Below are 12159 nucleotides of genomic sequence, written 5' to 3'. Positions count from 1 at the left end.
TTGATCGAGCTGCCAAGGTCCATCATGTTGCTAGGTATAAGCCAGTTAATAAAGACGAGTCGGAAGGGCTAAATAGTGCTTTGGGGTACGTAAACTAGGACAGATCACATGGTTTTTTTGTACTGGTCCGCTTTGAGCTGTCGAGTAAGGATTGCTCTATCTCAACATTCTATCTCAACATAAAGGGGCTTTGGAACCCAAGCTTACCTTATTATGTTATGTTGAAAAGGGGAAGGTTTGAGAAAGGGTAGTAGGTTTAGGTCTCTGCTCGCCTTGGAAGATTATTCTTTCCTCCTCGGTGAAAGAGGGCTTCGGTGTGCGGGAGAAAGAATTCGAAAAGGAGATAATTTCATAAAGTCACTCTCTCCAACCTTTTCTATCTATCTTTAGAAGTAGGGCGAGAGAAAGTCAATATGATATTTGTATTTGCGTTGGTTTTTCCAACGGAAACGTTGCACTTTTTTCTTTCTCATTCGGAAGGCTCAGTCCCACACTCTGACTTCAATGATGGGAACAACCTCCGCACTCCGGCGCTTCAATGAACAAGAGTTCTCCGCCTTACTCTATTTAGAATAGTGGTCGATACCTCGGGAGGGAGTTACATTCGTAACAACATGTTATGTTCACGCGGTGATATTCTCTCTTTCCAAGAGTACTACCCGAGCGCTCGTTATTATTTATTTAAACTAAAGCTGGGGAGCATATTTGACAGGAGATAGACACAGGCTATCGAGAGGTCCCCCACTTCGATTCCCGACCTGTTAGCATCTCCGATCCGAGATCAGGGGATTACGTAGTTAGGTCTTTTCGGTCCGAAGCCGGCCGGTAATGGACCTACTTACCTTGCTTGTAGACTAACTGCTACGCTAACCCTTTTCTTGGTGGTTGCTACCAAGACGATTTCTTTATGCCCATCAAAGGACCTCGAGATGCTAATCCACGAAAAACGATACGAGAAATTCTAAAGAACTTATATACGGAACGAGGGCGACCCGTGGAAATACATCGGTTTCTTACTCGTGCAAAGGAACTATTTCTTGGCAACTTGGACAACTTATAACGATGTTTGTCCCGCATATCACTAGGAAGATTGGGATCTTTACAAAAGGCTTTATAAAGCTTTCGTCTCAATTCATATTTAGCCGCGAGCAATCTACGTTTGTGATCTCGTATATTTCGCTTCTCCGACATCGAATTCGATCTCTAATGTTAAAACCCTCATCTTTTTGCAAAAAGCCGCTCCACGGTGGTAAAGTCTCATCTTGTGTGTTGGACGAAGTGACAATAGTCACATTGAACCCTCGAATATGTTCGAAGATCTCGAAATGATCTTCCAGTTCTGGGGAGAATTCGCAAAACTCCGTTTCCATCGAGAATTGAATAGAGTTTTCCCGTATTTCGACCGGAGAATCTAATAGAGACATTACTGTGGAGATTCTGACTAAAAAATTAGACATTCCATGCCCTCGGAGAGTGCTTTGTCGCGCTAGGTCACTGACATATCCTTTTTTTCGTTTTTTCTCTTTATTTGACCCTGGATTGGATCGAAATGACTTTCCTGTCGAAGACCTTTCTGTCTGTATGAATTTCTGACCGCACGGAATCTCCATAGCCAATTTTCCATTTTTGATAGAAGGTGCTGCCTTTGGTACTACTCTTATTTTACACAATCCAGGAACTTCCATAACGTTGGCGTGATTCAGTTTGAGCAACGGATCCTGACGTGATACATCTTCGTAATGAAAATAGAGTGGAAACATGAGTTGGCCTTTCAAGTATCTATAGAATAAGCACTGTGAACTATCGCCTTCAAAAAGATAGCTTCACCTCTTTCTTCGATCAGAATACGAATGAGATCAAAAAGGAAAGGAATAAAAAAAAGTTTCTCTATGCCCGGGGGCATAGGTTATCAAATTGAGCAAGTTCTCCAGATCTTCGAATACCCAACTACGAGGTCCACATAACATGACATCATAGTAGGCATCCGTGAGAAAGCCTGGGGACATCCCGTCGCCCCCAATCACTGTGCGAACAAGGTCCGGCAGAGGAAGAGTGAAGAGTTACGGGGGGGGGGATTTCTTTCCCTTCCTTAAAAGGAGCAAGTGCATTTATATCTCTAATTCTAATAAAGGGTACAAATTTGCGTAAATAGGTCATTTACAGAGGGCGCAGCGCTTGCCGCGTCCGATATAGTTGACGAAATGCTATCGCTGCTACTGGTGGAAGGAAAAGAAAAGGAATTTCGCGCGGAGTCCATAAAGGTTCGATCACTGGGGGTGGGATCCCCATAATAAATTCGGAGTTCTTGTTGTCGCCCCGGCATGATTTGAAGTTCGAAAATCCAATCCAATTCCCTCCAAATCAACTTAACGAAGTCAAGCTATATATATAGAGTATAGATAGAGTCTAGTTCAGAACGAAAAGAGAGTTCTTTCTATTTTCCTTGGTTTTAGACTTTGATCTAGGGGATCTAGGGGATCTAGGGGATCTAGGGGATCTAGGGGATCTAGGGGGAAGAATGAGAATTTACGGAACACAAACCCAACCTCGGATGCTATTTCAACACAAGATCGTGGACACTCTTGCTTGAGAACAGCGCTTGATCACGCCTAAAAGTCTCATTCTTCTCTTACGAGATTTCCAGTTTCCTGAAAAGATCGCTCCTAAAAGAAACCGCTCTCAACTAGAAGATACCGCCAAAGCAAAGGAAGAAGGAATGAATGTCCGAACAAGACCCTAAAAGCCGCTCCTGCGACCCAGGAGTGAATTCTTCTCCTAAGCGCAGGTCTAGCTCCCCATGGAGCTCATTCCTGTTCTCATCCATCCCGCTTTGTGTTGGTAAATATTTAGTACGTGGAAGTCTTTCCCTCGTTCATGGGAGATGTAGCATAGATAGAAAGAGAGCATTCGGTAGGGCTCGATTCAGACTTGCTCAGGTCACACTCTCTTTGTCTGTTGCTGCTAAGATTTGACTCCTTTTTATGGAACCCGGGGCCGTAACTGAGGAGAATGCTACTCTAGCTCTCCTTACTAGATCAAATAAGGCACCTACGAACCGCTAAAGAGAGTTTGTCTTTCCTTTAAGCGGGACTTTTTTTTCTCTCGTCTCGGCTTCTTCAACGACTCTTTCCGAAAGTCCTATGTTGTAAGGAATGGAAAAATCGCTAAAGCCAGCTATTTGGAAAGCAAGATGGTTTCGAATACAGACCGGATTAATGCTCTTGAAGAGCGGCTTAAGCCATTAGGTGTAGGCGCTTTCCAGAGGCGGAATCTTCTAGTTCTTCCTATTTGACCCGAAACCGATCGATCTATCCCTAACTATGGATCGAGCTGGGGTAGGCAAAAGCTTAATTAATGTCAATCAGAGAGATGAAAGAAAGCAAAGGATTCGAGGCTTTTATCTTCTATATAGTATCTAGAAAGGGAACGGCTGCTTTTATGAGTTTCCCTCTCCGGTGGTGATCTCACTTTCGAAAGAGAGTTTCTTAGCGGCAGTCTACATTAGGCTCCGATAGCGATTTAAGCAGTAGTTAGGAATATCACTCAACGAAATTCTACCATCTATCTGTCCTCTGGGGCTGCTTTTATTAGCTCATATATAAAGGATCCGTCTAGTTCCGTATTCACTGCCAAAGTCTAGGGAGCAAAGAATAGAGAATAATGAGACCAATACAATTAGCCGGTCGCCCAAAGGTAAATGGAGGAAGGGAAGAATTAGTAGACTACTATAGGATTTCAAGCAGAGATAGGGGATCATTTAAAGTATCCGAAAGAGGTATTTACTGAATAAGCAAGTTCTCCGACAAAATGAATCTACGAACTGGAAGAGTCTTATTCATTCTCGGTCTCAGACTAGCAGCTATTAAATCGGTAGGACTCCGCTTGCAAAGTTTCTTTCCAAAAGGTGCCTCTACAAAGGATGCCTTCCTTCGTACAATTATTGCAAGCCCGAGGACGATTCTTCAAAGGCTTAGGCCACGAAGTTGTAAAGAGAACGGTTCGTGACTAGCTAGAGCTCGCATTATGAAATATCAAAATCAAGGCCTGCCTATTACTTTCTTGCCTACGTTCGAGGTTCGAGTTCTTGGCCCTTCCTTTGCATAGGCTAAAGAAGGAGCTAGCGCTCACTCCCTTAGAGCTTACCTTCTGCTGCCCTAGGGAAAATGCCCGGAAGCCTGCATTCATAGCTTCAGGGGAGAGGCAAGGTTTTGATTCATCTTCCGTCTTCAAAGAATACATAGCTTTAGTTTCACCAGTGGTAGCATAAAGATAGGTTTTTATTCCTTGGCTTAAGAGCAAGGGACTAGCAATAGAATTCAGAAGAGGTAAGGCGCTATGTAATTGCCCTCGCGGTGCTTAGACCTCTCCTTGCTCGGTCCTTTGATCATGCGTCTGAGATCCGGTAACTGTTATGAATGTGGAGGAGTGGGGCATTTTGCCGGGTTGGGAAAGCAAATACTGATTTTCCATTCGTACTCGTTCACTTTCAAAGGCGCCAGCCGTTGACTAGCCAACCAGAAAAGAAAGACATAACTAAAGAAGCCAAAGCGACGTACCTACCGAATTCCACGACTTCGCCAGCCAAGCATTATGTTCCAACTCCCACTCGAACTGGAAGAGGAGCCGCAAAACACAATACCATATAGTCAGAAAGGTCAACAGAATAAGGAACGAATAGAAAAAGTGACGGAACCTAGGTATCACGTTGCTCAGAGCAGTTCAGGGAGTAATTCAAAGGATAAAGAGAAAAGGGTAACGACCGAAGCCCCTTTAGAGATAGGGCGAGTCTTTCTAAGGAAACGATGGAGAAAGCCCAGACTTCATAAAAGGCGGTAGGTCTTATCTTAAGAAAGGACTAAGAAAGCAAGGCTCGTCAGTGAAAGCAGAAGACGAAGAAGACTCTCGGATGGCACTTGCTTTCCCAACTGTAACGGGATCTTATTCTTTTGAAAAGTTACCACCTCTTCTTCACTTCACATAAAACCATTCGTTCAGAGTCGACAACTGTAGCCCCTCCCCAATGCTCTTATTCCTACTTGCGGATTCTCTCCATCTAGGAAAGAAAGCCAACACAACATACAACATGTTGGCCCTTTCTTTCGGGCGATGATTCGATTCTTCAACGCTTGGCCATTCGATGTTGGTTCTTTCGATCGAGAAAGAGAACTCTTATTCATCCGGAAGTGACTGAACTAGCCTTTGGGCTTAAAAAAGTGCTGTCACACCGTCCCTCTTTGTATTTGTCGGCCTTACTAGCGCTACTGCTAATGTCGGCGTAAGGAGTGTGCTAGCACTATCAGTAGTAAAGACGAATGTTGAGATGAAGTCTACGTAACGACTCTTTACCCTCGATTCTTAGCATCTCAAAGAGACGATCTTCTGGCAAAGAGTTCAACATCTGAAACTCTATCTCTTGAAATGAATGCTATCTTGCTAAACCCCTTCCTTGCCTTATGCCATTTACCTTCTCAATCACAGTAAAGCGCGGTTTCATGCTCGCAAAGAGACCCGGCATTCATCTAAGCCTGAATTTCTGTAGGATTCTCTCGGCTACTTCCAACGTGGGTAGTGGGAGACCTGAACAACCTACTCCCTCCTTCTCGGATAGAGATGCTGGCCGACTCGCTTGGCTCGCCTATCTGAATCTCTCGAGCGACTTCCAACGCTTTCGCCTCTTGGGCGATTTGCTATCGGTGTCGCAGCTCTTCTTCTCTTCTATCTTTCTTTGAGATTCGGCTAAAGGGTGTGAGGGAATTGCTATCTGGGTGGAGTGTAATAGCCCCAAAGGGTCATGGGGAAGAAAACAAGAGGCCAAAGGCTTCTTGGCTAAGGAATTTAGAAAGACTAGCGCAGTAAAAGATACTCAGCACTCGCACTTCTATTTCTTCTCTTACGTCATTTGAGATTTGAGTTCTTGCAGTAGCCACTGCGGCTTTGGACGACTTTAGAGATCCTGATGAAGTAATATTGATCCAGCCTTAGCAAGCAGAAAAGCTTCATGGCCTGGAGGTGGACGACATATGAGAAAGTGGTCTCGAAGGTGCTAGTCTTCAATACGTTGCACCAGGTTGAGTATGAAGGATTCAATATGATCTCTTTTCAGTGTGGCCGCTATGGACATCGTCAAGAGGATTGCCCCTATGTTAGATGTTAGAGAGGTGGTTGAGAAGAAGGAAATGATGGAAGCAAGCACGGAAGCCTTTCCGGTACAAGTTGTATCGCAGAACAGGGGCGATACGAGTTGGCCTCAGGAGACAAACCTCTCAACGAATTGTGCTCGCTAGCCTACTCGCGCTCCTTGGCCGGGTTCCTTATCGGATTGTGCCATCGCTGCCCTAGTGAATTCTTAGAGGACGCTAGAGGTTAAAGTCAATGCTTGAACCTGGGCTTTCCTCATTAGTGCTCGCTTTGTAGGCTCATCTAAGTTTAGAGGTTGATAGCGTGCCTTTTATCGCGACTTTTGCCCCACAGATGTGTAAACACAGACGGGTTGGTCTCACCTCGCCTTATTTAGCACTTTTCTCACTTCCTCGGTAGGCGCTACCAGCAACTCTACAGCCTAAGGTGAAAGAACCCCTTTTAAAGCGGATATTACTTTGTTCCAACATCGTCTAATGCCTTTAGCTCCCCTTTCTTCTCGGCAAAAGCTTTTTCTGTTGCCGCTCTTCTCTCTTTTAAAGCAAAGAAAGAAGTGACTTGTTCAGCTCTTCTTGTTTACGACTCTACTGCTATTGATTAATCCGCTGGGATTTCCATGCTTGACTTGCTTTAAAAGCCTTTCTAGGCTAACTCTTCACTAAGTCCCAACAAGGGCAAGCGAAGGTTCGAGCTCGACCACCGGGACTAGGTCAGACTAGCAGTTAGTTGAGTCAGCTACCCTTTTCGGGACTAGCATTTCTGCTACGCAGCTTAGGTTTGTCAATGACATTCTTGCTGCTTAGCTCACTTTCAGTGACCCGGGAATGAGTGCCCCTTTCAGCGCGGAGGCACATCCGGAACAGGTTGAGAGATAAGCTTTTATCGGTGTAAAGGTCTGCAAACAAGAGTTGGACAGCTTGACCCGCATTGCTTTATTGACTATACTATAGAGGCTCGAGTAAGAGAGGAGAGAAGTTCCCTGTATGCTTCACACATGAAGTCTGTCTTCTCCCTCTTCTCCCTTACGTGATAGGGCTCTAAAAAGCCAAGTGCTTTCTTTACCGGCACACAAACTATATATCACGACCCAACCTTGTGAACAAACTCGACTTCTTTTCTTTTATGAGGATTAGAGAATATCGGTTCTTGGCCCAAGGGTATTCCTAATTGCGGAGATGACCTATATGATGTGGAGGGGATATGATTGGAAGCTTTTCCAAGAGACAAGGAGACATACGGAATACCAGACAATGAGATGTACCGGGGCTACAAAAGGAAGAATAGAGCATATTAGGATATGGATCGGGTTTCCCCACTACTGAATCTTAAGGTTTTTGCTTGGCCTAAAATGTTGTTATGTGCATTTTTCCCTTTTTCCGTTGGTGTCATCCTCACTCGTAAATGATTGGTGTCAGAATTCTCATTTTTCACACTGATTTCCTATTTTCTTTTCTTTTTTGAATTTCATTATCCGTGTAAGAATTAGGAATTCCTTTTCCAACTCGTCCCATAATGGGCGTTATGGCAAAAAAGCAAAAGAAAAGAAAAGGAGAAATTTGTCCAATAGTAACAAATGGTGCCTCCACAGGTTGACACCCGATCCAACCTAGTAGTAAGCGATCCGCCAAAAGTAACCAAAATATTCCTTGGTGAATCGGGCGAAAACTTGAACTACGTACATACATATTTTTAAAAAACGGTAAAGCCAACAGACATATAAAAACTGGTGCTATTGCGGCTACACCCCCCGATTTGTCAGGTATACTACGAAGAATGGCATGGATCGGTAGGAAATACCATTCCGGCACAATATGAGGCGGGGTGGACATCGGATTAGCAGGTATATAATTGTCGGGATGCCCCAAAACATTAGGAGCATAAAAAATCCAAATGGAAAAAAAGATAGCAAAAGCTACCCAACCTACTAGATCCTTTACATAAAAATAAGGGTAAAAAGCTATTTTATCCATCTCAGAATGTACACCCAATGGATTATTTGATCCATATTGATGCAATGCGGCCAGATGAAGAAGACTGGCGCCTACTAAAATAAAGGGGAGTAAATGATGAAGACTAAAAAAACGATTTAAGGTGGCATTGTCCACGGAGAACCCACCCCAAAGCCAGGTTACTATGGTATCTCCTACTACAGGTATGGCGCTAGCTAAGCTTGTAATTACTGTAGCTCCCCAAAAACTCATCTGACCCCAAGGTAGTACATATCCTATAAAAGCTGTCACAATCATTAATAGGAAGATTACAACTCCGAGACACCGAACAAATTCCCTAGGACTGCTATAACTCGCATGATATAGACCACGAAAAATATGAAGGTGAACCACAATGAAAAACATACTTGCCCCATTAGCATGCATATAACGGAGCAACCAGCCCCCCGAAACATCTCTCATAATGTGTTCTACGCTGTTGAAAGCTAGATCCACATGAGGTGTGTAATGCATAGCTAAAAAAACGCCAGTCACTATCTGAATGACTAAACAAATACCAGCTAACGAACCGAACCCCCACCAATAACTAAGATTGCTCGGGGTTGGATAATCTATCAAATGCTGATTAAGTGTGGAGGATATAGGTTGTTTAAGAAGAGAGAATCGTTGGTTCCTTAGAGTCATTTCTTTTTTTCTCGTGACCACTCTTGCTTTTTGGCATTCTGGGGCCCTACTATATAGAAAGAGAAATTGTCCGTACCCTTTCTTCCACCTCCGAAGGGGTATAGAGCGAAAGAAGCGTCGAAGGGGTCGGGTCATCCTGGTTTAACAGAAGAGCATTTTTTTGAGCTAGATTTAGAGGAATTTGGTTCAGACTAAGAAGGTTGATTCGGTAAGTCCACCTTGGGCTATCCTTTTTGCGATTACTTGCTGGAAATTGTGGATTTGGAGGAACCGACGTACCTACCTTCCAAGGGCGGAGTTTCCAACCGAGACTTGCTAGCAGGTGGCTACGCGAGTTTGCTATGTTTGAAGATGACGCTTGGAGCAAGTTTAGGAGCTTGCAATATCCTGGTAGAAACTATCATTGGCGCCTAGTTAGGTGGTATCCGGGTTTTCTCAAAATTCATGTTGATGGGAGTGCGGGTTATCTTGCTGCAGGAGGGGTTCTACGTGATAGTATTGGTCAATGGATTTACGGGTTTACAGCTAATGTTGGTTTTGGCACCATCCTTACGCTGTGTTAGTTCCGGCATGCCGGGCTCTTATGCCGTATTTTCAGGAGTGTATTGTCCATCAACATTTTCGGGAATCTAATCAGGTTGCAGATGGTCTAGCCCATAGCCCATATGGGACATGATATTCCGTTTGGTATGCAAGAGTTTACATCACCGCCATCGGAAGTTTACTATAGATTGCTTTTTGATTATGTTGGTGGCTCTGTAGGCCGTAGAGTGGTTACTTTTGATTGATTGTATTGGGTTTGAACCCCCCTTGGAAGCAAAAAAAAGAAACCAATTTGACCAGTACTGGTGTCTTGCTAGTGAACTTACAGAGCGAGCTGTAAAGGGGACTTTCTTGACTTGGCAAAAGCAAGCGTCTGATCAGATCTATCAAGAGATAGTGGTTCGGCCAAACCTCTTTTTCCTAAGCAAGGACGGAGCTGCTGTCGAGTGCTTTGATCGAGCTGCCAAGGTCCATCATGTTGCTAGGTATAAGCCAGTTAATAAAGACGAGTCGGAAGGGCTAAATAGTGCTTTGGGGTACGTAAACTAGGACAGATCACATGGTTTTTTTGTACTGGTCCGCTTTGAGCTGTCGAGTAAGGATTGCTCTATCTCAACATTCTATCTCAACATAAAGGGGCTTTGGAACCCAAGCTTACCTTATTATGTTATGTTGAAAAGGGGAAGGTTTGAGAAAGGGTAGTAGGTTTAGGTCTCTGCTCGCCTTGGAAGATTATTCTTTCCTCCTCGGTGAAAGAGGGCTTCGGTGTGCGGGAGAAAGAATTCGAAAAGGAGATAATTTCATAAAGTCACTCTCTCCAACCTTTTCTATCTATCTTTAGAAGTAGGGCGAGAGAAAGTCAATATGATATTTGTATTTGCGTTGGTTTTTCCAACGGAAACGTTGCACTTTTTTCTTTCTCATTCGGAAGGCTCAGTCCCACACTCTGACTTCAATGATGGGAACAACCTCCGCACTCCGGCGCTTCAATGAACAAGAGTTCTCCGCCTTACTCTATTTAGAATAGTGGTCGATACCTCGGGAGGGAGTTACATTCGTAACAACATGTTATGTTCACGCGGTGATATTCTCTCTTTCCAAGAGTACTACCCGAGCGCTCGTTATTATTTATTTAAACTAAAGCTGGGGAGCATATTTGACAGGAGATAGACACAGGCTATCGAGAGGTCCCCCACTTCGATTCCCGACCTGTTAGCATCTCCGATCCGAGATCAGGGGATTACGTAGTTAGGTCTTTTCGGTCCGAAGCCGGCCGGTAATGGACCTACTTACCTTGCTTGTAGACTAACTGCTACGCTAACCCTTTTCTTGGTGGTTGCTACCAAGACGATTTCTTTATGCCCATCAAAGGACCTCGAGATGCTAATCCACGAAAAACGATACGAGAAATTCTAAAGAACTTATATACGGAACGAGGGCGACCCGTGGAAATACATCGGTTTCTTACTCGTGCAAAGGAACTATTTCTTGGCAACTTGGACAACTTATAACGATGTTTGTCCCGCATATCACTAGGAAGATTGGGATCTTTACAAAAGGCTTTATAAAGCTTTCGTCTCAATTCATATTTAGCCGCGAGCAATCTACGTTTGTGATCTCGTATATTTCGCTTCTCCGACATCGAATTCGATCTCTAATGTTAAAACCCTCATCTTTTTGCAAAAAGCCGCTCCACGGTGGTAAAGTCTCATCTTGTGTGTTGGACGAAGTGACAATAGTCACATTGAACCCTCGAATATGTTCGAAGATCTCGAAATGATCTTCCAGTTCTGGGGAGAATTCGCAAAACTCCGTTTCCATCGAGAATTGAATAGAGTTTTCCCGTATTTCGACCGGAGAATCTAATAGAGACATTACTGTGGAGATTCTGACTAAAAAATTAGACATTCCATGCCCTCGGAGAGTGCTTTGTCGCGCTAGGTCACTGACATATCCTTTTTTTCGTTTTTTCTCTTTATTTGACCCTGGATTGGATCGAAATGACTTTCCTGTCGAAGACCTTTCTGTCTGTATGAATTTCTGACCGCACGGAATCTCCATAGCCAATTTTCCATTTTTGATAGAAGGTGCTGCCTTTGGTACTACTCTTATTTTACACAATCCAGGAACTTCCATAACGTTGGCGTGATTCAGTTTGAGCAACGGATCCTGACGTGATACATCTTCGTAATGAAAATAGAGTGGAAACATGAGTTGGCCTTTCAAGTATCTATAGAATAAGCACTGTGAACTATCGCCTTCAAAAAGATAGCTTCACCTCTTTCTTCGATCAGAATACGAATGAGATCAAAAAGGAAAGGAATAAAAAAAAGTTTCTCTATGCCCCGGGGGCATAGGTTATCAAATTGAGCAAGTTCTCCAGATCTTCGAATACCCAACTACGAGGTCCACATAACATGACATCATAGTAGGCATCCGTGAGAAAGCCTGGGGACATCCCGTCGCCCCCAATCACTGTGCGAACAAGGTCCGGCAGAGGAAGAGTGAAGAGTTACGGGGGGGGGGATTTCTTTCCCTTCCTAAAAGGAGCAAGTGCATTTATATCTCTAATTCTAATAAAGGGTACAAATTTGCGTAAATAGGTCATTTACAGAGGGCGCAGCGCTTGCCGCGTCCGATATAGTTGACGAAATGCTATCGCTGCTACTGGTGGAAGGAAAAGAAAAGGAATTTCGCGCGGAGTCCATAAAGGTTCGATCACTGGGGGTGGGATCCCCATAATAAATTCGGAGTTCTTGTTGTCGCCCCGGCATGATTTGAAGTTCGAAAATCCAATCCAATTCCCTCCAAATCAACTTAACGAAGTCAAGCATATATATAGAGT

The 12159-nt window shown here is 43.9% G+C and overlaps 2 protein-coding genes across 2 annotated transcripts; both read right to left on the bottom strand.

The window, feature by feature from the left end:
* Positions 1 to 1127: 1127 nt before the first annotated feature.
* LOC127245751 (60S ribosomal protein L5, mitochondrial-like) lies at positions 1128 to 1823 on the bottom strand. The gene has a single exon (XM_051266774.1). It carries the CDS (start codon positions 1758 to 1760, stop codon positions 1128 to 1130), a length of 633 nt encoding a protein of 210 aa, XP_051122731.1. The 5' UTR covers positions 1761 to 1823.
* An 8937-nt stretch (positions 1824 to 10760) lies between these two features.
* On the bottom strand, positions 10761 to 11841 carry LOC127245752 (60S ribosomal protein L5, mitochondrial-like). Its single transcript, XM_051266775.1, has one exon. The coding sequence runs from the start codon at positions 11523 to 11525 to the stop codon at positions 10893 to 10895; it is 633 nt and encodes a 210-aa protein (XP_051122732.1). The 5' UTR covers positions 11526 to 11841; the 3' UTR covers positions 10761 to 10892.
* Positions 11842 to 12159: the final 318 nt, after the last annotated feature.

Source organism: Andrographis paniculata, unplaced genomic scaffold (genome assembly GCF_009805555.1).
Source record: "Andrographis paniculata isolate CXL003 unplaced genomic scaffold, ASM980555v1 Contig235END, whole genome shotgun sequence".
Taxonomy (NCBI): Eukaryota; Viridiplantae; Streptophyta; class Magnoliopsida; order Lamiales; family Acanthaceae; genus Andrographis; species Andrographis paniculata.
Note: the sequence above shows the minus strand (reverse complement) of the source record. Positions and strands in the feature narration are given on the sequence as shown.